This window comes from Sycon ciliatum, chromosome 1, assembly GCF_964019385.1.
Source record: "Sycon ciliatum chromosome 1, ocSycCili1.1, whole genome shotgun sequence".
Taxonomy (NCBI): domain Eukaryota; kingdom Metazoa; phylum Porifera; class Calcarea; order Leucosolenida; family Sycettidae; genus Sycon; species Sycon ciliatum.
Window position 1 is genome coordinate 2,561,133 of NC_088643.1, and position 27,322 is coordinate 2,588,454.

The 27,322-nt window shown below is 49.2% G+C and overlaps 1 protein-coding gene across 2 annotated transcripts in view; it reads right to left on the minus strand.

Annotated features, from left to right (window-relative positions):
• Window positions 1–27,322, minus strand: part of LOC135809906 (uncharacterized) — a 205,808-nt gene that overhangs the window by 155,126 nt on the left and 23,360 nt on the right. For both annotated transcript variants that reach the window (XM_065323364.1, XM_065323355.1), the window contains exons 7-8: window positions 14,227–14,298; window positions 13,653–13,724 (exon numbers count right to left, since the gene is read on the minus strand). In XM_065323364.1, coding sequence (XP_065179436.1) covers window positions 13,653–13,724; window positions 14,227–14,298 — 144 coding nt within the window. The remainder of the gene's footprint in view (window positions 1–13,652; window positions 13,725–14,226; window positions 14,299–27,322) is intronic.

Below are 27,322 nucleotides of genomic sequence, written 5' to 3' on the forward strand. Positions count from 1 at the left end.
ACTGCTACAGGGTCCGTGCCGCCCAACGCATCCCGTGCTGTTCGAACCGGTGAATGCTGCATTTGTCCGGGCTACCTCCCTTTCCCTGTCTGGTGCGGCAGGGGTGTCTGGGCTGGATGCAGATGCCTGGCGGAGGATGTGTTGTTCATTTGGAAGATCTTCCACGGGCCTATGCAACGCTGTAGCCATGCTGACGAAGCGCCTCGCCACCTCTCCTCTCGACTCGGGTGCTTTGGCGCCGCTGCTGGCTGGGAGGCTTGTGCCCCTGGATAAGAATCCTGGTGTGCGCCCGATCGGCATTGGGGAGACCCTCCGTCGCCTCATTGCCAAGGTGGTCCTCCGCATCACGCGTCAGGACATTGTTGAGGCCGCGGGGGCACTTCAAACCTGTGCTGGGCAGGAGGGTGGGGCGGAGGCCGCTGCACATGCCCTATGTCGCCACTTTGACAGCAGCAACACAGAGGGAGCACTCCTGGTCGATGCTACCAACGCGTTCAACTCCCTGAACCGTGCAGCTATGCTCCACAACATCCACCTACTATGTCCATCAATAGCAACAATTTCGAAAAACTTTTACCGCAGCACAGTACCTCTCCACGTCAGCGGTACGGTCATCTGGTCTGCTGAAGGCACCACGCAAGGCTGCCCACTAGCCATGCCCCTCTACACTATTGCCATTACGCCACTCGTCACTACCCTCGCCACCGCCCTTATGGACGACTCTCCAGCTGGCACGGTGCATGACCGCGAATCGCCTGAGAGACCAGCCGGCGTCGGTGCGTCCGCTGCTCGACCGGACGCCTCGACCATCCAGCTATGGTATGCCGATGACGCGGGAGCCGCTGGCCTGCTGCGGCGCCTTCGCACTTGGTGGGACCAGATCTGTCAACTTGGCCCAGCATTCGGCTACTATCCAAACGCTGCCAAGACTTGGCTGGTTGTCAAGCCCAAGCATCTCGATGCTGCCAACGCTGCATTCGCCGACACCGATGTCCACATCACCACGGAGGGCCGCCCCTACCTGGGTGCTCCTCTGGGCTCGGAAGCCTTCAAGACAACATTTTGCAATGCTCGAGTGGAGGCTTGGGCATCTGAGATGCGTGAGCTGGCGAACGTGGCCGAGGCCGAGCCCCAAGCCGTGTATGCCGCACTGGTCTTTGGGTACCGTCACCGCTGGACATTCCTGATGCGCGTGTCGAGCTGTGCACCAGACGTCTTCGAGCCTCTCGAGTCCTCTCTTCGCTCCGTCTTGTTGCCAGCTCTATTGGGTGTGCCAGTCGTCCCTGCCCCTCTACGCAGCCTTCTTGCTCTGCCTGTGCGTCATGGTGGCCTTGCAGTGCTCAATCCAGTTGAGGCTGCCCCGCAACAGCGGACAGCATCTCTGTCCATCACGAGCAGTCTCCAGCAACTTATCGCGGACCAGTCCTCCCTCTACAGCGTGGACCCAGCAGCCATTTGCGCCGCCAAGGCTGCTGCCAAGCAAGCCCAGTCTGTGACAACCAAGACCGTCCTGCAGACAGCTGGTCCAGAGGCCCTACCACCAATGCTTCTGGAGCACCTCCAGGCCAAGGGAACAGGTGCATGGCTGACCTGTCTTCCTGTTCGCGAGCATGGATACTCCCTCGACCGGCGGTCCTTCGTTGATGCCCTATGCATTCGGTATGGCCTCACCATCCACGGTTCACCTACCGAGTGTCCATGCGGCCGGCCGTTCACCATCGACCACGCAATGATCTGCAAGTTGGGCGGCTATCCCATCCACCGGCACAACCATGTCCGCAACTACCTGGGCCAACTTCTTTCTCAAGTGTCTGAGGATGTGCAGCTGGAGCCACCGCTGCAACCTCTACCGACGGTCCGCACGTTTGACCATGGTCCTGCCCTGCTCACTGCGGACGACGCCAGACCGGACATCAAGGCCAGGGGGTTTTGGTCGGTACAGACTGATGCATTTTTTGATGTAAGGGTGTTCTATCCCAACGCACAGTCGTACCGATCTCGCCCGCTGGCTGAGGTGTTCCAATGGCACGAGCGTCAGAAGCAGTCGGCATACGGTGCCCGGATCCGGGAAGTTGAGCACGCGTCGTTCACCCCGATCGTCCTGTCTTCCGCTGGTGCCCTGGCGAAGGAGGCCACCCGGTTCCTGAAGCTGCTCGGAACGAAGCTCTCCACCAAGCTCTCGCAGCCTTATCCCCTCGTGATGGGAAAGCTGCGGACGGACCTGGCTTTCAGCCTTGTCCGCGACTCCGTCCTGATGGTTCGTGGGAGTCGCCGTGCATTCCGTGCACCTGGTCTGGCGGCGGATGTGGATGCTGTTTCTGTGGAGGCCCGCATTCCCGCCACTACGTGACGCTAAGTCCTCCTGGGGTTTGCCGCTCTCCGGTCCTCTTTCATCCCGTTCTCCCCTCTTTTTGGGGGATTCTTTGTACTTCGTCTTTCTTGTTTTTCTTGTTCCTTTGTTTTTTGTAGGACAGATTTTTGGTGTACTGATTTCGGTCGTTGTTGTGTCTGACTCTATTCCCAATATCTAATTCTGTGGTTGGTTTTCCAACTCATTGGGTTTTGTAGTTTCCATCATGAGTTTGATTCCATCGTGAGTTTGATTCCATCGTGAGTTTTGATTCTATTTGCTATTTTTCGTTCCATTTTTGAGCTCATATTTTATTTTCCTGATTTCTTCTCCAGTGTATGTTGTATTGCATTTTAATACATTGTGTTAATTTTTGCCCGTAAAAGAGGCTTCCACTTCAAATAATAATAATAATAATAATAATAATAATAATAATAAGGCCAAACTAAAGAAGGTGTGTGGTTCGACTAACATGGACATTTTTTTTACGGGCGGGCGGGCGGATTTTTTTTTTTTTTAATATATTTTTTAGTACATGTAAATACACTGTACTGCCTTTAGACACCCAGTACATCGGCATTATTACGCAGTGTTATGCCATACATGTTGTATAAAAGGTCTAAACTTTTTGAATTTTTCGAGTGCGGATGCAGTTTTAGGAGCTCCGCTCCTATCAGCCTTTCCGAGTCTGTAACTGTAACCTACAGGAGCTGTGACTTCTACTGCGGACTATGGCCACCAATGAGCATGTCGACCTGGCCCTTCTGACGTTCGACTGTCTACAAAACCTGGCCACCCGGACTGGCATCCCGAAAGCGGACTCCTTCTCACGGCCCGACCTGGTGGGAGCGCTCCGGAAGGAGGGGATTGGGTCCCACCCCATCCTGGAAGGTATGACCGGTATAGGACATGTCACGACTGCTTTGGCCGCATTGTCCTCGACAATAATGGGCCTGAATAAAGAAATAGTGGCAATTAGGGTGGGAAGAGATGATGAAATTGCTTCCTTGAAGCTTGAAATTCAACAGCTGAGGCGGGAAATGGCTGACCTGCGAGATACTAGCGTACACACACAGCACGCCATGCCACACCAGTACAGCGACGTAGTACTAGGAACCGCCACACAAACTGCAAGTGCACGTGCGAGGCTCAGCACCACAACGGGCAGGTCTGTACAAACGTACGGTACACACGCCGCCAGTGGCAGCCTGCCAGGAGAAACGCGTGTGCAACAACCCAACACTACTACAAGTCGTAGTTCCAGCCCCGCAGCAGGCGTGCATGCATCCCGTAGGTCCAGCACTACTACAAGTCGTAGCTCCAGCCCCGCAGCAGGCCTGGATGCATCCCGTAGGTCCACCGATACTGAACAACAAGTACATGAATGGCAGGAACACCAGGGCAGACGCACTCGAGCCGCCCAGAGACAAAGGCACGCGGCAGATACTAGTAGTCAGTCCCAGCTAGCTCAAAGCATAACAAGGCGGGTGGAAACATCCCGCTACACCAAGCCGGCTCGTGATAGCGAGCCGGCAGTAGACCTCACGGCATCACCCCGGGCCAAACGCAAAGTGTTTTACGTTGGCAACGTGCAGCCACACTGCTCCGCATCATCAATTGCTGAATGGTGCTCTGCCCGAGGAGTGCAGATTCAGGAAGGTGTCATATTTGCATCCAAGCACTTCAGAACTGCCTACGCACGGGTGACCGTCGAGGCAGCTGATGAGAACACAGTCGGTGACAAAGGGTTCTGGCCGGATGCTCTTTCGCACACGGTTAGGCCCTGGCGTTTTGCCGCGGACAGTTTTGACACCAGCAATGCCAACCAGGCAAACAACGTCCTCTCCTCAGGCTCAGCATGATGGCGCGACCACAGCTGAATCCACTGGCTCGGCCCTACTTCCCCCCTTGCCAGGGTAAACTGACCTTGCTTTCCGTAAATTGCCGCTCAATCGTTAACAAATCTGCCGAACTGTCTGTCATTGCTGATTTCAACAAACCTGATGTCATCTGTCTAAATGAAACATGGCTAAATCCAAGCATAGCGCTCACCATCTCCGGTTATACCACATTTCGTCGCGACCGACCACCTCATGATAACAAATCCGGTACGGCAACCAGAGGATATGGTGGAGTTGCGATTCTTGTCTGGCAAAATCGCTTCGGAAGAGTCCAAGTTCGCGACGACCTTGCTCGTCCGACCTGTGAATCCGTATGGGTTGAGCTTCACCCAATCTTAGGCTCCCCGACACCCATCCTCGTCTGCTGTACCTACCGTCCGCCCTCAGTCAAAACCACGGAAATAGACCACTTCTGTGATATGCTAGCTAGTGCTTTGGTAACCGTTCCCATGTCATCGTACCATGTCATAATGGCTGGGGACTTCAACAGTAAGCACAAACGGTGGTGCCCATCGGATTTAACGTGTCCTGCTGGGGCGGCACTTTTTCGCACCCTTACCTGCTTCGGTTTGGATCAGCTGGTGCAGAGTCCAACGCACACAACATCTTCCGGAACACAGTCATGTCTAGACCTTGTCTTCACGAACCAACCCCTGCTGGCAACGGACGTTCACACAGCTTGCGCTCTTGGCTCCTCGGACCATCTCATGGTTTCATGCCAGTTCGCCGTCTCATTGCCCTCGGATCCAGACCTGCCACTTCCTTCTCGCAAACCGTTCCCATATCGCTTCCGTCGAGTTCCCTCTCAGTGCTGGGACTCTATGAACGCTGATTTCTCCTGCCACGACTGGTCGTTTCTGCAACCAGAAGGCTCTCCAACTGTTGACGCCGCGGTAGATCACTTTGCAGCCGTCCTTGAACGAGGGTTCCAACAGCACCTCTCTAACTTTGCTATCGGCTACAACAACCGGAAACATTCCAACCCAACATCCTCGACATCTAGTCCCCCATGGGTGACACGGTCCCTCGTATCTGAAGTGAAGCGCAAGCGTGATCTTTTCAGCATCTACAAGAAATTCCCAACGCCGGTTAACCGGGAGGCTTACCGAGTTCAACGCAACTTCGTCAAGCACCTTTCTCGTACCTCACACCGCTCCTTTCTAAACTCTCTTTCTGCAACACTCTCCTCCCCCGATCGCCCATCACTCCACCAATTCATTCGCAACCAGTGCCGCGGGACCTCCCGCGCGCCAATCCAGTACCTGACGGACTCCCATGGCAACCGCCAGCACGATGTGAAGGCGATTGCAGACACACTGAACAAGCAGTTTGTTTCATCCGGCATTCCGGAAGATCCGAATTGGGTCATTCCATCGCTGTCCCCAGCCCCTGAACTTAGCGCACCACTCACACGCGTCGTTACCACGACTGCTACCGTCTGTAAGCACCTCAAACTCCTGAAGAATTGTAAGTCCCCTGGCGAAGATGGCATACCCAATGAGGTTCTCAAATGGCTTGCGCCATCTCTGTCCTATCCCTTGTGCCTGCTCTTTAACATGTCATATCGTACAGGAGTATTTCCGTCCGTCTGGAAATCTGCTGTTATCGTCCCGATCTATAAGAAAGGCCAACGCTCTCAGGCTGGCAACTACAGACCAATCTCTCTCCTTCCCGCTGTGTCCAAGGTCTGTGAACGTATTTTCTTTGAGTCTCTGTACTGCCACGTCACCCCAGCGCTTTCACCATCTCAATCCGGTTTCTGCCGTGGAGACTCCACAACTTTCCAACTAACACGTCTAGTACAAGACATCTACACCCAGCGGAACCTCAGGCGGCATGTTGGCATCGTGTTCTTTGACCTAGCGAAAGCTTTCGACACCGTCTGGCATCGTGGTCTGCTTGCAAAGCTAGAGTCCGTCTTCTTGGTACACGGTCCAGCCCTGCAATGGCTCTCATCCTATCTTTCCTGCCGCCACCAGACTGTCAGAGTATCTACCTCCCTATCAGACCCATTACTAGTCGTGTCTGGGGTACCCCAGGGGTCCATACTTGGGCCGCTCCTATTTCTACTGTACGTTAATGACTTGCCAGCCCTTGTACCAAATGTAAGTCTTTTTGCTGACGACACTGCTCTGATGTGCTCCGACAGCTCGGCAGACAACCTCACGGCCTCCATGCAGTCCGGGGTCAACGCTACAGTAACATGGATGGAAACCTGGAAACTGAAGCCTAACCTCGCCAAAACCGAGGCCATGTTCTTCTCTCCCTCGCCCCCCACTCAACTTCTGTATTTTCCTGGTCTAAATAGTACACCTATTAAAGTTGTTAACGAGCACAAGCACCTGGGCGTTATTCTCGACCGCCAACTCTCCTGGTCTCCACAAGTCCAGTCTGTGTGCAAGCGTGCGAGTGCGTCCTTAGGTATGCTACAACCCCACTGCCAACACTTGAATGATAACTGCAGAAAATTGTTCTTTAAGTCGTACATTTTGCCTATATTTGACTATTGCGATATAGCTTGGTGCGGGTTGTCTCAGACTTTACTCCACAGACTGGAGGTACATCAACGCTTGCTTCTGAAAATTCTGTTTCGAAAAGACCAAACATTTGCCTCCCTTTGTCTTTATAAACTTGCTTCCACGCACCCTCTTCTTGCCCGGCATCAGCAGCATCTTTGTATCCTTGTGCAAAAAATCTTCCTAGCCCAAGTCCCGAAACATATTGCCAAGTACAACTGGTTTGTTACCACTAGACCAACACGCAATGCCTTATCACTGCCCCGAGCTAGTTCCTCTCTGTTTTTGAAATCCCCTTTCTTCTCAGCATACTCCCTTTGGTCTAACCTGCCTACTAGCATTAAGACATGCCAGGATATCAGGAAATTCACAGTCCAGCTTTCCACACTGTCTCATCCGAAGTGATCCCATGTATTATTAATGTGCCTCCCTTTCTTTTTCTCTCCCTATCTCCTTTCCCTCTCTGACAGCATCTTTCTTTTTTTTCCCTTTTAGCTTGCCGTGGTTGGCTATCACCTGACCTCTCATGTTTATTGGCAGTCTTCGGACGGGCCAGGAGATGTTGAATAAATAAATAAATAAATAAATAAATATAAGGGATCACTGGCTAATACTTTGAAACATTGTGTAGCTCTGGAACGAGAAGAGAATAACTTCAAGCGGTGACTCTGACTGTCCAAATCATCAAGCAAATGAAGAACGATGCGAGTTGAAAGTAAGTTCGGGAACTACTTCGAAGTACAAATTGTACAATGTACCGGTACATGTATTGCTAGTTTGGTGTCGGGGTGCACGAATACATGGGCTTTTTCCATCGACGCTTCCTGTGCTTGCACACATGGAGCAGCAACTTACCGGTACAGGTGAAATATCGTTCCCAATACACGAGGAAAGTGCAATCTCGTCTGTCCTTCATCCCAAAACAGAAGGCCGTCCTTAATCTGGAACGAGGCAATCACTCTCAACCGGACGGTCACTTCAAAATAAGTCTCGCCAGTCTGCCGGTGGTCGTATCGAGTAGACTCTACTACCAGCACAAGGCAGCAGTCGTACCACTCACTGCACTGCACTGCGGTACAACTACAAGTCAAGTCCAAAAGGAGCCGGGAACTTCAAATTCAAAGTATCAGTCGGGGAAGTGAACTGCCTGAAAAGAGAAAAAAAACGCCAGACCCACCAGGACTCGAACCTGGGACCCTGCTTGTCATGAGCAATGCTCTAACCACTGAGCTATGGGACCAGGCTGGACCTAGAAGGCGCTGACAAGTTTTTCACTCCAAAGGCAGCTCACAACACGTGCCGCACATACTGATGGCACTTGGGTCTTTTTCCCTCCCCCAGGGAACCAACCACGGTCAGTCCCATAGCTCAGTGGTTAGAGCATTGCTCATGACAAGCAGGGTCCCAGGTTCGAGTCCTGGTGGGTCTGGCGTTTTTTCTCTTTTCAGGCAGTTCACTTCCCCGGCTGATCCTTTGAATAATAATAATAATAATAATAATAATAATCCCGTTTGTCTCTTTCCCTCAAACCAGTTAATAATAATAATAATAATACAAAAAATGTATTATCTACGCATGCATCTACGCACGAGTCACCACCAGCCAATTAGGACATGTGTCAAAGTATTGAACGTTTTCGTTCCCTTCTTGTCAAAATACTACAGGGAATGATGGAAATAAGCTAAAAGACTACAACTATATGTTGGACTCAGTAGAGCGTCCAGCCCCTATATGATGTCCAACCCCTATATAGAGTCCATTGGTCCAAAATCCACAGTACAGAGTCCAAAATTGGAATCAACTGTGAGCTCAGTTTAGATGGACATCACTCCCTGTATAGAGTCCAGCCATGGCTTCACCCCTATATAGAGTCCATTGGTCCAAAATCAACTGTACGGAGTCCAAATTTTGAAATCAACTATAAAGATTAAAGAGTCTTTATGTGGACAACACTCCCTGTATAAAGTCCAGCCAATTAGGCATCCCCTATCGAGTTCGAAATTAGACATAGGATCTGCTGTAAGCAGTGAATATTAACCAGAAAACGGCCTCTCCCTTATCCTTTACATCATTCACTTCTCAAGATTAAAAATATGTATTGAGGCGCCACTGCAGCCACTTCACTACATGAAAAACCCTACAAACACCATCCTCAAATCAAGTGGTCTCTACGCAGACGCTGCAAATTACAATATCTCAATCATGCAGTGTTGCCAAATTATTGTGCACGCACACACACACACATGTACACACCCACACAACGCCAAGAAAATACCTAGAAAAAAACAAGAATCGAAAGAGAATAATGGAGAGCCAAGGATCAATTATTTGTTTTCAAACTATTGCGCGCACACACACACACACACACACACACACACACACACACACACAAACTTATAGAACGCCAAGAAAACACCAATAAAAGAGTAGAGACACAATACACACGCAACTCCAACAGCCATGCAAACGTCCACCCATTTACACGTAAAGTCAAGAGGGATAACAAATAATTATACGAAACGAATGCATACGGGGACGGGTACACGCACGTTTACATACACGTAGTAGTGTAAGAGAGTAACATAGTGCAGTGGTCAGCATAATACTAGCACATGCTGAGAGTGCAATAGCAAGCTTCACCATTGCTCATGGCCATGCAAATGTTCAGCAGCACTCAGTTCCGCAAGCTTCTGAAGATCAGCACACCTGCAACAAATATATAGCACAAGGATACGCTTATTAACGTAATGATGCATGGGAGCACACAACTACCAAGTTCTCAACGAATGTGATGCTCAATGAAAATCAATCCACTCAAAGACCTGTGAACAGGTGACGGTGGGGACAATAATCTATTAGTAATACGAGGAATAAGATCGTTTGTGCACACTCAAGACGCACAGACACACCAACATACATGTAGTGTACACAGTGTTTCACTGCAACTAAATTGAAATGAGATGATTTGAACAATCTGTAAAGCGTTGCCGTCAGTCAGTCTTCCCCAAGATGGAAATGCAATGATTTGTTGTCACGAGGCAGTTTCACTGACACAATGTCATGTTCATGACATCAACACGGTTACTTCAGGGAATACGAGTATTAGCTTGAAGCTTTTTCTTGTCATTGGCATACAAGCAATCCTCCTACTACTACTAGTTCACTGGCACTGCGTTTGTGGATCCCATTGTATTTGACATCATACTATAATTTGTAGAGGAAGAGTGTCGTGGAGTTTCACATAATTTTCACAGGGATAAAAATACATTTCTCATGAAATAATTATAATAATTGATGATAGCTAGACGATAGTATACGATTGATGCAAAGTCCTTGCAGTCCTTGAGGACTATTACGAAGTGGTTGATTACTTTTAGGGCATTCATTCAAGCAACATCAAACAAACACGATACGCTCCTTGAAAATGGAAACAAATTCAAGCATAACGACAGAACAGCAGACCAATCGAAACGAGTAAAAGCTTCCTTACCTCAGTCATCGTCCTGTCATGTAGTTGGACAGCCTTTTGACACGGTGGTACAGGCAGCTCTTGTCCAGTCAAACAGGGTATCCTTGTGGCGTCGAACGAAAGAGAGTGTCAGTGTATCTGACTCGTCAGATTGGAACTGTGCTGAACTTTTCTCCTTCTCCGCTTTCTGCTTTCATCCCTCGCTCTGATGAAACCGTTCAAACGTCTTACTGGCAGCAATGGCCAGCCAAACAGGGGATCCTTGTGGCGTCGAACGAAAGAGAGTGTCAGTGTACCTGACTCGTCAGATTTGAACTGTGCTGAACTTTTCTCGTTCTGCAATTTCTGCTTTCATCCCGCGCACTGATGAAACGTCTTCAGAGAACCACAAGACGCTTTCCAGATTTGATTTTGAACGTCTCCTTATCCTCCTTGGTTACCTCGAGACAGATTACTGTCAGCAACTGCACAGCAGAACTGGGAGCCATGGCTAAAGTGGAGAAAGGAATGCGCTGCCACGAGGCAAGCAAAACTGAAAATGTGTTTGTTCTCTTTCGGGCACAATACACAGGACGGCGTGACTGGATAAACTGGACTCCTGGACTGTGAATAGGGGACTTGTAGAAAAAGTGTACTCCTTATAGGGGATTGCGCGGCAGGATGAAGCTGATCAAAACTGAGTGGACTCCTGGACTCTGTATAGTGGATTTTGGACCAATGGACTCTATATAGGGTGCTGGACATCATATAGTGCATGGACTCTATACTGAGTCCTACATATAAGGAAAAGAAGTTCAGAAACATATCACTCCAATTATGTGTAGAAGTGACACGAAAAAATAGATGTGAAGAATCAAAACAACAGCATGCAAATCCAATAAGTGACAAAAACGTAGTGACAAGAAAAAGAGAGAAATATCAAGAGATCTATTTCGCACCTTCACGACGAACAGTGCCAAACAACTGCAAAGACAACACATTCTACTTCTGAACTCAAAGCTCAGGGTCTAACTTACGTAGAGACAACACCCAACGGAGCTAAGAATCGCACTTCGTCCATCAAGCAACATCTGTCAGCCCGTACCAATTGTCGTGAGTTGTACAGTGATAATGTGTTCTCAATATTGTCACGTGGTAGATGTGCGTTGCATCTGGCTGTGTTAGAAGCTTTGTATATCCGTAAGTTAGATCCTGAGCTTTGCGTACAGAAAGAAAATGTGTTGTCGCTACAATTGTTTGGTGTTACTCCTCATCGAGGTGTTAACAATGTAACTTAATTTGCTCACTATGTTCTTGTCACTATTATTATTTCCTTCGAGTTTTGTGTCGTGCTGAACTTGATAATTTTCCACCTTGTCACGAGTGTTGTTATCTCATATCTTTACGCTATATAAGTTTTAGTCTTTCCAACTTGAGCCATTCCCTGTATAATCCTTGATGAGAAGGGACCAAAAACGTTCGGATACTTTGACAAGTGCCTTATTTTGACTGGATGTGTGATTGGATACTTACGACCCAACACGTACCTTCGTTATTAAAATAATAATAATAATAATAATAATAATCTTCACTAGTTTGAGGGAAAGAGACAAAACGGGAAAAGTCTGAAGAAAAAATTGACTGTCACCACCAGGACTCGAACCAGGGACCCTCGCTTGTAGCTAGCGATGCTCTAACCACTGAGCTATGGTGTAGTCGTCATCCCAGCAGAGACTGTTCAACATTTTCTTCAGACTTCGTAACTCACACTTCCTGTGAATCCACACAGGTGGGTGGGACGCAGCCCTCACTGTACCCACACACTTCACGTACACTCTAGCACGCGAGGAGCCCCAAGTCATAAAATCTTCTCTAGTTTAAGGGAAAGAGACAAAACGGGAAAAGTCTGAAGAAAAAATTGACTGTCACCACCAGGACTCGAACCAGGGACCCTCACTTGTAGCTAGCGATGCTCTCACCACTGAGCTATGGTGTAGTCGTCATCCCAGCAGAGACTGTTCAACATTTTCTTCAGACTTCGTAACTCACACTTCCTGTGAATCCACACAGGCGGGTGGGACGCAGCCCTCACTGTACCCACACACTTCACGTACACTCTAGCACGCGGGGAGCCCCAAGTCATAAAATCTTCACTAGTTTGAGGGAAAGAGACAAAACGGGAAAAGTCTGAAGAAAAAATTGACTGTCACCACCAGGACTCGAACCAGGGACCCTCGCTTGTAGCTAGCGATGCTCTCACCACTGAGCTATGGTGTAGTCGTCATCCCAGCAGAGACTGTTCAACATTTTCTTCAGACTTCGTAACTCACACTTCCTGTGAATCCACACAGGCGGGTGGGACGCAGCCCTCACTGTACCCACACACTTCACGTACACTCTAGCACGCGGGGAGCCCCAAGTCATAAAATCTTCACTAGTTTGAGGGAAAGAGACAAAACGGGAAAAGTCTGAAGAAAAAATCGACTGTCACCACCAGGACTCGAACCAGGGACCCTCGCTTGTAGCCAGCGATGCTCTAACCAATAATAATAATAATAATATTTCAAATGGTGAACGGTACTATTCGGCCAATAAAATGTAAAGAACTCTTCCTCTCCTCCATGCGCTCTCACAGCCGACTCACTGCTACCCTCAGTAGCCATTACACACACCAACCAATATCACCTTCTCTGATGAGCCTTATGAAAGCGAATCAGCTGTCAGGAGGAATTTCATTATCTACCTGCAACCCTTCCTTGGTTGGTGTGTGTAATGGCTACTGAGGGTAGCAGTGGGTCGGCTGTGAGAGCGCATGGAGGAGAGGAGAGGAAGAGTTCTTTAAATAATAATAATACCCAATATTATCGGATGTAATGATATATCGGATATTATGATGCCAACAAAGAATCAAAACATGCATAACACACTATATTTTTATCGGCTATAGTGATAACTTAAAAAAGTTGATATTATTGCTACATGTATTTTAAACGTTGCTTATTTTTATAGTGATACATGCACATGTACATAACGATTTTTTATGGAAATGCGGGCACTGTCAACTATGCAGGATGGTCATTTGTCAAAACGTCATGCTGGAAGTATTTCCTTGCCTTTCATGTGTCGATCGAAAAAAATCGATCGTATCGCATGTAGTGATGCATCGGTTATAGTGATAAAATCACGGAAATCAAAAGGGTACGCTATAGCCGGTACAGACTGTGCAAGAAAAGCCTGCACACAGTGGCACACCCCACATGCAGCAGCGTGTGCAGAGGTGAACCATGCAGGCCGGGGTGGTTCAAATTACACAGAGGTAAAAAAACGACAAAAGACTCAGACCAAATTAAACGGGAGAAATTGGGATCCTATGATAGGTATCCATTAGTTGACGGTATTGAAATAGGTTTAAAAAAATTCACACAGGGTTCACTTACAGCTGCTCCATGTTTGAAAGGCCAGAAAATGCTCGTTTCGTTATTTTCCATATTCGGTTTCCATGTAAGAATCTGTAAGCAGAAGAAAATGAATGCGGGAAAGTTTGATCTGGCAAATCTGACCCCAGGGGTATTAGATGTTAGAGACCTCCTGTTTCAATGAGCTGGACATCGTGATGGCTTTGCTCATCTCCTCTCCCTTGTGGGTTTTTGTCTTCCCAACCGAAGTTAGGTACCACTTCCAAGATGGTCCTCTTGGGGTAGAGATAATCCTTGCTCCAACCAGGAACCAACCCCACCATTTCACGTGTGAATGAGCAAAGCGCTAACCACTTCAAAATCCATGGAGAATTATAGATCAATACAACATTATCCTCCGACTAAAACTCACGATGTACACAGTATACCGAGTATCTTTCTTTACATGCCCCAATGTTATTGAACACCTAACAGGGAACGTTCAGTAACATCACAACCGTTTCCAAATGATTGTGACTGTCTTAGGTTACAAGTTTAATAGTAGGTACTGTTGGACACAAAGATAACAAAACCAGTGAAATAAACTTCAACTTACAGGCGTTTCAGTGATCGTAATTTGTGGAAGACATCTTTCCCCAGATACCTCAGTTTATTGCGATTTAGAATCCTACATATTCACACAATTTACACAATGGGATTAGATTAGAAATTGAAAACAAAAAGTGGTGTAGAGCGTACCTTCTCTTTCTCGATCCCCATCTACAAGGATATAACTCATTCTCATTGCACGATCAATTACATTGCTTCGGTACTGTTGTGTTGTCGAGAAGAACCCTTTATTTCTCATCAACATCCGTGTATAAAGAAGCACATAAAAGGTGTATGCGTGCGTGCATAGTGAGGGCACGTGCGTACGGGATACGTGCACAGTGCCGACTACTGTACTACTACACCATCTCCCCCCCCTCACGGGCCGGGTTAGGCCCAGAAGGGATAAGGAAGACAGAATGCCGTGCAAAAAGAAAACATGAGCATGTTGCATGCAGCACAGCCAGAGGAAGGGTAGGTGGGAAGCCGAAAAAGAATGGAACTGAATACTGTATAGCAGGAAATTTTCGGACGGAAATATTTTCGGACAAAGCCGAATTTAAAACTTTCGTAAGGATTATATTTTCGTACAGTGCTGCATGCTAAATACACGTGTTTGCATGCAGTACGCATATGTATAGTGTACATAATTTCACATGAACAAATTTTAGTACGGAATTAATTTTTAGTACAAAAGAGGCCGTGTACGAAATCGTACGAAAATAAATTCCGTCCGAAAATTTCCTGCTATACAGTAAGCACAATGAAGAATAGCAGACTTAAATCCAGCAAACAATGGAGTGTTACGAGCTGGAACTGGCAAAGTATGGACTCGGGGAGAGAGAGAAAACAGAGGGGATAGAAGAAAGAGAAAACCAAACCATAAGACAACTGTGATGGCCTAAACAGCAATCAAGTGTTGTAGTCCGTGGGCCAAACCTGAAAAAAGGCCTAGAAAAATCTCGTTCCGACTTTTGGGCACCGCAATTTTATTGGCCACGTCTACTCTAGATACCTTACTGAGCAGGATTCCGGTTGTTGTCACTCTGACAACTTTCTGAAAGGTATCCAAAAATCGGCTTTTCCATGTTGAAAATTTCTCTCTCGGCGGCCATTGTTTTGTATGCATTCATCAGTGCATGCACGTTGTGTGTGGTGCTCACGGTGAAATGTGATTATGCACCAGAATAGACGAAAGTACACGAATTCAGTGTTACCTGTCATGTCAAGTCGTGATCTGGTACGATCTGGTACACTGCACACTCTCTGCAGGTGTGCACCCGGACCCACAATTCTTACTCTCTGCACTGCAGTGCAGGCGTGCACCCACTATACTTGGCATCTTCCTTCTCAGTTTGAACTTTCATTTCGAGATTGGTTTTTGGTTTCAGTTTGTACTAGTATGTCTGTGGTCAAGTAGCACTAGAAGTAAGCATCGTGATGAGTTTAAAGTGTCTCATTCAAGTTCCGGGGTGCGGTGAGGAGGTGAAGCCCTTCACCCAGACAACGTGGAAGAAGGTGTGTGAAATATGCACTAGTGAAGCTGTTGCCGTAGAAAATTTAGCTGAGCTCAGGGAGTTATGTCGTAGTGATGTTTGGCCTGAAACGGAGGCTTCCACAGAAAATGTTACCAGAAAATAACGAATATAACCCTCCGACGAAGGCAGAGTACCCCTCATCTAGCCATTCGGAAGAACTGTCTGTGCCGGAGTCGATAGAGCCAGAAGCCAAGCGCCGCCCCAGCACGCGCGCCGCACTAGCCGCGCCCGTCGTAGCTCCAGGCATGAAGGGCTGCATATTTTGTGGGAAGGAGAGACGCCAGCAACCTGGCCGGAAGAATTGTAGTCCAGTCCACAAGCAGGTGTGAATACGCACACGCTGCAGCGAAGCTGTTATGTACATGTACATGTTATACGCAGTAAACGTCAGAAAAGACGAAAAGGTCCAAGTTGCAATTGGTCAATCCGTCTCTGGAATGTTTGCGCGCGAGGTTAACTACCATAAACAATGCTACAGGAATTACACGAGAGCTTAGTGCCCCTGTTTGCGAAGCCATGGTGGGGATGCATGCCTATACAGGTTGTGACACAACCAGTGCCTTCAGTGGCAGAGGGAAGAAGCTAGCATTTCAGCTGATCACCAAGCAAACCCCAAAAGGCGAGCTGGCTCGAAAGGCTATGGCAGCACTCAGTGCATCATTTGACGCACTACCAGCTGACATTTTCGCTTGCATCGAGCAGTTAACTTGCGGTATATACGGCTTCAACACCGCCACATCTATCAACGAAGTGTGATACCAGATGTTCTGCTCTCGCTCGACGCAATCCAGCTCCCTTCCTCCTTGCCAAGATGCGCTGCGCAAGCATGCTGCAAGAGCAAATTACCAGGCCAGTATCTGGCACCGTGCTCTGGAAGCTTCCGCGGATGTCCCACCACCGCATAGCCCTGGTCAAGGGTGGACCATTGATTCTGGCGGTGGTTTGGAAGTGGACTGGCTTAGCTTGGCACCAGCACCATCGAGCCTGATGGAATTTGTTTCATGCGGTTGCACGACAGGCTGCAAGCACGAACATTGCTCCTGCCGGAGACAGCACCTCAATTGCACGGATGCTTGCAAGTGCTTTCACTCGGGCCAGGAGTGTGGGAATGGGCAACCACTGGAGCTTCAAGTAACTGCAGAACTCAGTGAAGACGAGGATGAATAAGAAAAAGAATGCCCATCCTGACAGGTATGTATAATGTGATTGAAGATTGAGTGTTCATTAGAGTTCAGTGATGCATATTGTACAATCATGAACATGTACGTGACTGTACATCATGCCCAATTCAAGTCCTTCTGATGTTTGCCCAGTGTTCAGTATCAATATCACATGTGGACTAAAATCAATGTGGGATATATAAAAATGCACGGGAATGATCATTGCGATTATTTTTCATTGCCATCGGCTTCGGCCTCATTTCCTCTGTGCTGCGCTGATGAGTCCACAGAGGACGAACTAGTTCTGTCCACACGTTGGGTGATCATTGGAATTGGAATTGTGTATTTTCTGTGACCTGATTATTCTCTACAGGTCGACCTTTTTTGGCAACATGAAACATATTCCGTATCGCTAATCCTGCAGTATAAGTCAGTGTTATGATGACGAAGTCTCCCTCGTACACAGCTGCAACAAACGTAGTCTTCTGGGGTCACGCGGTCCTTCAGGTCTGGTCTGTCAGTGACCTGTGCTGATGGTCACAGTGTTGTGATCCTTTCTCTGGACTTTCAGATTATTCTGCAACCCATATAATAACTATGCAATGCATAAATGCGGCTGTGTGTTCTGCCTTATATCTGTATAATGTACACCATTTTTGTATTGAACGGTCTGAGATATTCTTAGATCAGACATAGTATTCTGCAATGTACAGTACCTGCATGCCACAGCCAGTCCTATTATGACCTGATAAAATGGTATACAATGACTCGAATGATGTTTCGAAGTAGTTACAGTATTGTGCTCGACACACGCGGTCTTCTTGCACACGTCTGTGTACATGAACAATATGGACGTATTGGGCATTTTGTTTTTCTTTATTTTTCATGTTATATCATATTTTTCTCTTTCCAGTTGAATCTGGGAAGGAGGCACTCTGGATATATGACCCTGTGGAAAAAATAATAATACCAAAAACATTGTAATTAGCCAGAAAATCCAATTTTAGGTTCTGGTTACCATGGCAACCGGTGCTGATTTGTATTTCACTCGCCGTGCAACCCTTGGACAAATTCAGGAATGACAACAAACGGGTTTTCAATGTATGCCAGCCCATCTATCGACTGGGCCAAAAAAATTGCGGTGCCCTCTTACTCGGAACGAGAATTCACATTTTTGTCACTTGGCCCACAGACTATTGGCGTGTGCGGCGAACAATACCGGACGGTACCCGGATGTGATACGACCGCGGCTCGGAAGCAGTGCCGACGACTGATCCACGGACGCGATGACCTGGCGTAGAGATATCGATCACCTCGTCACCTGGATGAAGGGCTGGTTGAATAACTGAGCAGTGACGCAGGTTGTACTGCCGAACGGACTTCTCCTTCTGCGACGAATAAGCAGCAGAAAACGACTCTGGGGTCACGGTGGACGGTTGAAGGAGCTCAGCTGCGGTGGGAACGGCAGTAGCGAGACGCCGACCCATGAGGAGCTCCGCTGGACTGTGTTTAGTGAAGCCCAGTGGGGTACTGCGATAAGCCAGCAAGGCCATCTGAAAGTCAGCAGCTGTTGAGCATTTCTGCAGGAGAGACTTGACAGTGCGGACTGCTCGCTCGACTTCACCGTTTGACTGGGGATAGTGAGGGCTGCCGGTTTGGTGCTCGAAACCCAAGCGCTGAGAGAATGCGTGGAATTCCGCTGAAGAAAACTGTGGCCCATTGTCGGAACGGATAATGGCAGGAACTCCGTGACGAGCAAAGACAGAGGTGAGGTGCTTGATAACGCGGGCGGATGTCATGGATGTGAGCCGTAGGACCTCGGGATACCGAGAGTAGGAGTCTACGACCACGATGAACTGGTGAGTGGCATACTGGAACTGATCGATTCCGACGGTGTGTCATGGTCGGGGTGGTGTCGTTAATGAGATCATTGGCTCGATTAGCGAGACCCAGAAAACGACGCACATCTGACGCCGACTGCGGAGTTCTGAAGACCCGGATAGCTTCGGTCTTGCCGTCATCAGGTTTGCTGCCGTCGGGAGTGAGGTGCACCCCGAGAAACGTGAGATCCGAGGCTGAGAATTGGCATTTAGCGGGGTTCAGCGTGAGACCTGCTAGGACCAGGCGCGTGAGAACGGCACGTAAGCGGTGATCGGGTTCCTCCTGAGTGCGGCCGTGTACCAGAATGTCGTCCATTTGACAAACGACACCCTCCAAACCCTGTAGGATGAAGGACATCCGCTGCTGAAAGATTTCCGGTGCTGACGATATGCCGAATGGAAGCTTAGGGGTCGTCCACAAATATCGATGTTTTTTTAGAGAAGATATTCGTTCGTTTGGGGGGAGGGGGTTTGGGTCCTGTTCGTCTGGTCTGCAGAAAAAAAATATCGAACTCGATCTATCATGATCTATGGACGGGCGCTGTTCGAACATGTAGTTTATGACCTACACAAAGTGAAAGTCAACCTCGTGAGCATAACCATGGCAAGGTTGTGCGACCGTGGCAACGTAAACCTAGGTGTATGGTGACATTAGAGTGGCAGCTGGTCACGTTTCATGAGGAAATTGAACTTCATTAAAAAATATCGATCCCTTGCATTAACATGTGTATGTTCGTTTTGAGGGGGGAGGGAGGGGGTCTGGGGAGAAATGAACAAATATCGTCTTGAAAAAAACATCGATATTTACGGACGGCCCCTTAGTGTAACAAAATCGACCCAGAGGTGTGATGAAGGTAGTCAGAAGCTGGGACGCCTCGTCGAGTGGTATTTGCCAGAACAAACTGTTAGCGTCGAGCTTGGTGAAGACTGTGGAGTCGCCGATCTCTACGAGTGTCTCGTCGACTGTAGGGAGCTGGTGATGCAAACGACGTACGGCATCGTTGAGCGGTTTCAGGTCTCCGCATATGCGGACCGCACCTGTAGCCTTCGGTACGGTGACCATTGCGGCACACCAGTCTGTTGGCTCGAGGACACGCCGGATGACGCCCAAGCTCTCCATGCGCTGCAGCTCAGCTTCTACCTGTGGGCGGATTGGCAGCGCCACGTTGCGGGCTGTGTAGAGGCAGAACGGTTTGACACCGTCGGTGAGAGGAATCGAGTAGGGCTCCTTGAGGCTGCCTAAGCCGGAAAACAGGGACGGAAAGTCGGCGAGCACGGCTTCCGGAATCCGGTCAGCTGCAGAAGGTACTACTGGAACAGGTTCAGAGCTGGGAGGGATACCTGCTGCGCTCTGCATGGAGTTTGGCCCGTCGTTTGGCACATCGGAAGACAGCTTTACGTCTGGAGGAACGCCATCATTAGAGAAGAGGGGCTTGATAAGACCCAGAGAAAGTGAGTCGCTGCAGCTAAGCAATGTGTGACGGAGCCCTTGTACGACGCACACAGTGATAACGGCGCTGGCACCGGATGACGGGTATGTCACAGACGCTGTGAACAGGCCAACGGTGTGGAGCGGTGTGTTGGCGGCGCTGATCAGCCGTTTGGTGCATGGCTTGAGCACTGGAGGATTCTGGAGCTGGTGGTACAGTGCGTCTGAGATAACGGAGACATCTGCACCCGTATCAATCTTGAAGTCGACGCAGGTGCCCTGTAGCAGCACTCCGACTCTCCACGGCCGTTGGCTGGACTTGACGTCGCCCACGAACAGAGCTTCCGTGTTGAGAAGCGCTCTGTCATCTGTGTAAGTGTCGGACACCTCGGTTGCAGACACGGACTGCTGCTTACGGCGAGACCGGCACACTCGCTCGTAGTGGCCACGTTTTCCGCATTGACGGCACTCTTTGTCCTTGGCAGGGCAGGTGCTCCGCGCGTGAGGTGTGCCGCCACAAAATCCACACTCCTTGGTGCCTGCGCCGCGACTGGCAAACTGAGGTGGTCGATCCCCTGACCGTCGTCCCGCCACGTGGTGGCCAGCCGACACCTGTGACAGAGCCAGAAACTCTTTTTCTCCCGCCTGGGTACTCGTACGCGCTCGGACGAAAGAGTCGGCCAGCTTTGCTGTCTGGTGAGCGTCCAGCTTAGGCTGCTCCCTGACGTGTCGCTGGGTATCATGGGGCAGAACAGCGACCAATTGCTCCCTGACCATCTCATCCGCGGCCGTCTGCAGGGTGGGCTGAGAGCCACTCCATACGGAGTGCGGCATCCACTTGTCAAACAAATCGAACAGACGGTGACATACCTCCGTGTAGTTGCCGCAGGAGGGGGACACAGCAGTGGAGCGAAATCTATGACGGTACTCTTCTGCGTCAAGACGAAAGCGAGCCAGAACAGCTGCTTTGATGTCGGTGAACGTCTGGGACGTAGTGGGCAAATTATTGTAGGCAATGAGGGCTTTGCCCTTCAAATACGGAATGATGGCCAAGCCATGGCGAGAGCGATCAACCTGGTGGCCGTTGAGGAGACGTTCAGTGGCAACGAGAGAGCTTGGAAGCTCAGGGCCCTACGCTATGCTTTTTTGCCTTGATGACCTAGACAAAAAAAAGCATAGGGATGCTATAAATTCTTTAAAAAATTCCTTTTTTTAAGACATAACCTGGGATTCGAACCCGCACTATCGCGCGCCCTGCATGCATCCCCCGATACACTTTGCATACATACTAATTCTTCCAAGTTGTTTCACATTGTGATCTTGCATTTGAAAGCCCTATTTGAATATGCATTGTGGCCAGCCGTCTTTGATGGCACGGTACGGTAGGGGATAGGTACGAGACAGGTACGATCGAGGGTAATACGACACCGTCTCCCGTACCGTACCGTACCATCAAACACAGCTGGCCACATACAGCTGCCCACAATATTCAAATAGGGCTTTCAAACGCAAGATAATAACGTGAAGCAACTTGGAAGAATGGGTATGAATGCGAAGTGTATGGGGGAATGCATGTAGGGTGATAGTGCGGGTTCGAATCCCAGGATATGCCTGAAAAAATAGGAGAATTGAAAAATTTATAACATCCTATGCTTTTTTGCCGTCAGATACGGATAGCGCCAGGCGTGACACAAACAAACAAACCAACACACAAACACACAAATACCAAACGAGAGAGCTTGGAAGCTCAGGGCCCTACGCTATGCTTTTTTGCCTTGATGACCGAGACAAAAAAAAAGCATAGGGATGTTATAAATTCTTTAAAAAAATCCTTTTTTTTAAGACATAACCTGGGATTCGAACCCGCACCCGCATCATTAGAGAAGAGGGGCTTGATAAGACCCAGAGAAAGTGAGTCGCTGCAGCTAAGCAATGTGTGACGGAGCCCTTGTACGACGCACACAGTGATAACGGCGCTGGCACCGGATGACGGGTATGTCACAGACGCTGTGAACAGGCCAACGGTGTGGAGCGGTGTGTTGGCGGCGCTGATCAGCCGTTTGGTGCACGGCTTGAGCACTGGAGGATTCTGGAGCTGGTGGTACAGTGCGTCTGAGATAACGGAGACATCTGCACCCGTATCAATCTTGAAGTCGACGCAGGTGCCCTGTAGCAGCACTCCGACTCTCCACGGCCGTTGGCTGGACTTGACGTCGCCCACGAACAGAGCTTCCGTGTTGAGAAGCGCTCTGTCATCTGTGTAAGTGTCGGACACCTCGGTTGCAGACACGGACTGCTGCTTACGGCGAGACCGGCACACTCGCTCGTAGTGGCCACGTTTTCCGCATTGACGGCACTCTTTGTCCTTGGCAGGGCAGGTGCTCCGCGCGTGAGGTGTGCCGCCACAAAATCCACACTCCTTGGTGCCTGCGCCGCGACTGGCAAACTGAGGTGGTCGATCCCCTGACCGTCGTCCCGCCACGTGGTGGCCAGCCGACACCTGTGACAGAGCCAGAAACTCTTTTTCTCCCGCCTGGGTACTCGTACGCGCTCGGACGAAAGAGTCGGCCAGCTTTGCTGTCTGGTGAGCGTCCAGCTTAGGCTGCTCCCTGACGTGTCGCTGGGTATCATGGGGCAGAACAGCGACCAATTGCTCCCTGACCATCTCATCCGCGGCCGTCTGCAGGGTGGGCTGAGAGCCACTCCATACGGAGTGCGGCATCCACTTGTCAAACAAATCGAACAGACGGTGACATACCTCCGTGTAGTTGCCGCAGGAGGGGGACACAGCAGTGGAGCGAAATCTATGACGGTACTCTTCTGCGTCAAGACGAAAGCGAGCCAGAACAGCTGCTTTGATGTCGGTGAACGTCTGGGACGTGGTGGGCAAATTATTGTAGGCAATGAGGGCTTTGCCCTTCAAATACGGAATGATGGCCAAGCCATGGCGAGAGCGATCAACCTGGTGGCCGTTGAGGAGACGTTCAGTGGCAACGAGAGAGCTTGGAAGCTCAGGGCCCTACGCTATGCTTTTTTGCCTTGATGACCTAGACAAAAAAAAGCATAGGGATGCTATAAATTCTTTAAAAAATTCCTTTTTTTAAGACATAACCTGGGATTCGAACCCGCACTATCGCGCGCCCTGCATGCATCCCCCGATACACTTTGCATACATACTAATTCTTCCAAGTTGTTTCACATTGTGATCTTGCATTTGAAAGCCCTATTTGAATATGCATTGTGGCCAGCCGTCTTTGATGGCACGGTACGGTAGGGGATAGGTACGAGACAGGTACGATCGAGGGTAATACGACACCGTCTCCCGTACCGTACCGTACCATCAAACACAGCTGGCCACATACAGCTGCCCACAATATTCAAATAGGGCTTTCAAACGCAAGATAATAACGTGAAGCAACTTGGAAGAATGGGTATGAATGCGAAGTGTATGGGGGAATGCATGTAGGGTGATAGTGCGGGTTCGAATCCCAGGATATGCCTGAAAAAATAGGAGAATTGAAAAATTTATAACATCCTATGCTTTTTTGCCGTCAGATACGGATAGCGCCAGGCGTGACACAAACAAACAAACCAACACACAAACACACAAATACCAAACGAGAGAGCTTGGAAGCTCAGGGCCCTACGCTATGCTTTTTTGCCTTGATGACCGAGACAAAAAAAAGCATAGGGATGTTATAAATTCTTTAAAAAAAATCCTTTTTTTTAAGACATAACCTGGGATTCGAACCCGCACTATCGCGCGCCCTGCAGGCATCCCCCGATACACTTCGCATACATACTAATTCTTCCAAGTTGTTTCACATTGTGATCTTGCATTTGAAAGCCCTATTTGAATATGCATTGCGGCCAGCCGTCTTTGATGGCACGGTACGGTAGGGGATAGGTACGGGACAGGTACGATCGAGGGTAATACGACACCGTCTAGCTGCCCGCAATATTCAAATAGGGCTTTCATACGCAAGATAATAACGTGAAGCAACTTGGAAGAATGGGTATGAATGCGAAGTGTATGGGGGAATGCATGTAGGGCGATAGTGCGGGTTCGAATCCCAGGATATGCCTGAAAAAAAAATAGGAGAATTGAAAAATTTATAACATCCTATGCTTTTTTGCCGTCAGATACGGATAGCGCCAGGCGTGACACAAACAAACAAACACACAAACAAACAAATACCAAATTAAAGCTGTGTGGACCCTGGCTAGCGCCAGACGTTACTGAAGTAACGTCTTCTGCATAGCTACGGGAATTAAAGCTGTGTGGACCCTGGCGCTAAAGTAACGTCTTCTGCATAGCTACAGGAATAAACCATTGTTCTGAATCGTCCTCGTCGTCCAAACTCCGCAATTTGGGAAAAGTTGCATTGCTGGTTGACACGGGGGCGGTTGGTGCAGACACCTGTGCTAGTTGTTGCAACAACGCCTGTGAGAGCTGGGCCTGCTGCTGTTGTTGTTGACTCTGCTGGAGCTGTTGCTGCGAGAGTAGAGCTATGAGCTTCGTGAGCTGCTCATCAGACGACGACGTAGCTCCGGCGCTTGCGGAGGTCGTATCTATCCCGGCGGGGGCGAGCTCATGACTGGAACTGGCGAGGATTTTCCCTTCTTGCGGCTCTTTCCCGGCATGAAAAGGCTGCGTCCAAGCACCAATGGGGAAGTACAAACCGAAAGAAAGAAAACCTGCCGCTGCCACCATGTTGTGTTGTCGAGAAGAACCCATTATTTCTCATCAACATCCGTGTATAAAGAAGCACATAAAAGGTGTATGCGTGCGTGCATAGTGAGGGCACGTGCGTACGGGATACGTGCACAGTGCCGACTACTGTACTACTACAACAGGTACAATTGGTACAATTGCCCTCGGGAGAATGAAGTTGAAGACACCACTGCAGCTGTACTTATGGTTGATAAATATGGTGGGGAAGACACACCTGGCAATATGGCGGTAATATGGTGTGCCTTCAATGCCTTTGTGCGCCCAGTGATGGAGTACTGCCCCAATATAGTACAAATGTATAGAACAGAAAACAGACCAAAGAACTACACAGACAAGGTGACAAGTCCAGCCAGATACAGTTACTTGAGCAGAGAGAAGTACCAACACAATCTTTAGCATACATGCACATAATTCTAACATTTCTCCCCTCGTTGCTCGAATAACAGATACCTATTCATGAGAGCAACTTCTATTACTGCAGATAGTGGGTGACAGTAAACAGCAAAAACAATACTGTCAATGATACATAGTTCTCAGTTGAACACCTTCAACTTCAGCCTTGCTATGGCTTACAACTCATTCTCCAACGGGATGAGTACATTGATTGCACGATGATATACCCTGTTGCGGATCTGCATGTCTGCAGGACCAAGAGCCACGCGGTGTGTGTTGGTCTACGCATATGACGACATCACCAACCTTGACGTTGCGCTTCTTCTGTTGCCACTTCTGTCGGACATTTAGCGTGGGATCATCTCCTTGATCAGCCGGCGCCACATATCCTTCGTCAATCACTGCACAACTCTTCATCGGTCGCGATGGTCTGGTTGATGGTCAGCGTCCGTGTGGTCAATCGGCTGGTTGACATCACTGTGCCCAATCAGGAAGTGCAGCGGTGTCAATGGCATCAAGTCGTCAGCATCATCACCGATAGCTGTTAGTGGCCGGGCGTTCAGCAGTGCCTCTGCTTGCACAAAGGCCGTTTCCAACTCCTCGTCAGAGCAAACACCATTTCCAAGCACAGCGTAGATCGCACGCTTCGCTGACTTGATGAGTGACTCAAACACTCCACCATGATGTGGGGAACCGGGAGGGTTAAATCTCCAGACAATGTCTTTCTCTGACATTGTCACAGCTACCTCGGAGCATTCTTCCAACTGCTGAATTGCATCACGTAATTCCTTCTCTGCTGCTACGAAGTTGGTGCCGTTATCCGAAACGATGTGGTGTGGAGTTCCTCGTCTTTTCGTGAAACGAGTAAAGCGCATCAAGAACCCTTGCGCTGTCATGTCATACACCATCTCCAGATGACACGCTCTCGTTTCCAGACAAGTGAAAAGGCAGAGATAGTGCTTGGCATGAGTCCTCCCACGACCTTGTCTGGTAGTGAATGGCCCTGCGCAATCCACTCCGATGTTGGAAAACGCGTGCTCGGTGATGGCAACACGCACCTGAGGAAGTTGTCCCATGAGCTGAGTAGCTGGCTTGTTCCATTTTAGCTTGCACATGTTACAACGCTGACGGTACGACTTGATGGCCTGCTTCCCACCGACTATCCAGTAGCGTTGTCTGATGTTGGCCAACGCATAGTTGACGCCAATCTCGTGATGACAATTCTCGTCTTCAGCCGCTATCACAAGCAACGTGATCGGGTGCTTACTCGGTAGGATGATCGGACGTCGAGCATGACGTGTGACTTGACTAGCAGCTTTGTCAAGCCGACCTCGGACTTCCATCACGTGGGGATATGCGCTTGTATCCAGACCTGGATTCAACGGCAGAAGTGGATCGCCGTTGGCCAGTGGTTTATGTCGCTCCAGATGGCTGATGGCGTCACCATAACACTCGTGTTGAGCTGTTCGGAGCCAGTATCTCTCAGCACGTCCAATCTCTTTGGCAGACAGCTCCTTTGCTTGAGCTGCTTTGCCACCCGTAAGCTCGATGGTTGACTCGGCATCGCAGCCTTGCAGAGGTTCAAGCAACTGGTGCGATGTACAGTTGTTGCTGACTTTGTGAGCGTTGACAGACCTCTTGCAGTTGCTGAGGAACCGGAGACACCACGCCGTAACTCGTAGAAGTCGGTTCCATGACGAATGCCGAGTCGGCGACAGTCGGAATTGTGCAGAGTCCGCTGGTAACGAGACAAACACAGACGCTACTGAGCGCTTTGTCTCTCCAGATACTTGTGATGGTATGATGATTTCGCGTACTGGCCATTCTGTTTCTTCTTTTGCCAGGAATTCTGGTCCTGACCATCAGACTGCACTCTTGACCAGCTGTTCGGCAGTGAGGCCGCGGCTTGGAAGGTCAGCAGGATTGACTTTCCCGGGAACGTGACGCCACTGGGCACCGGATGTCGAA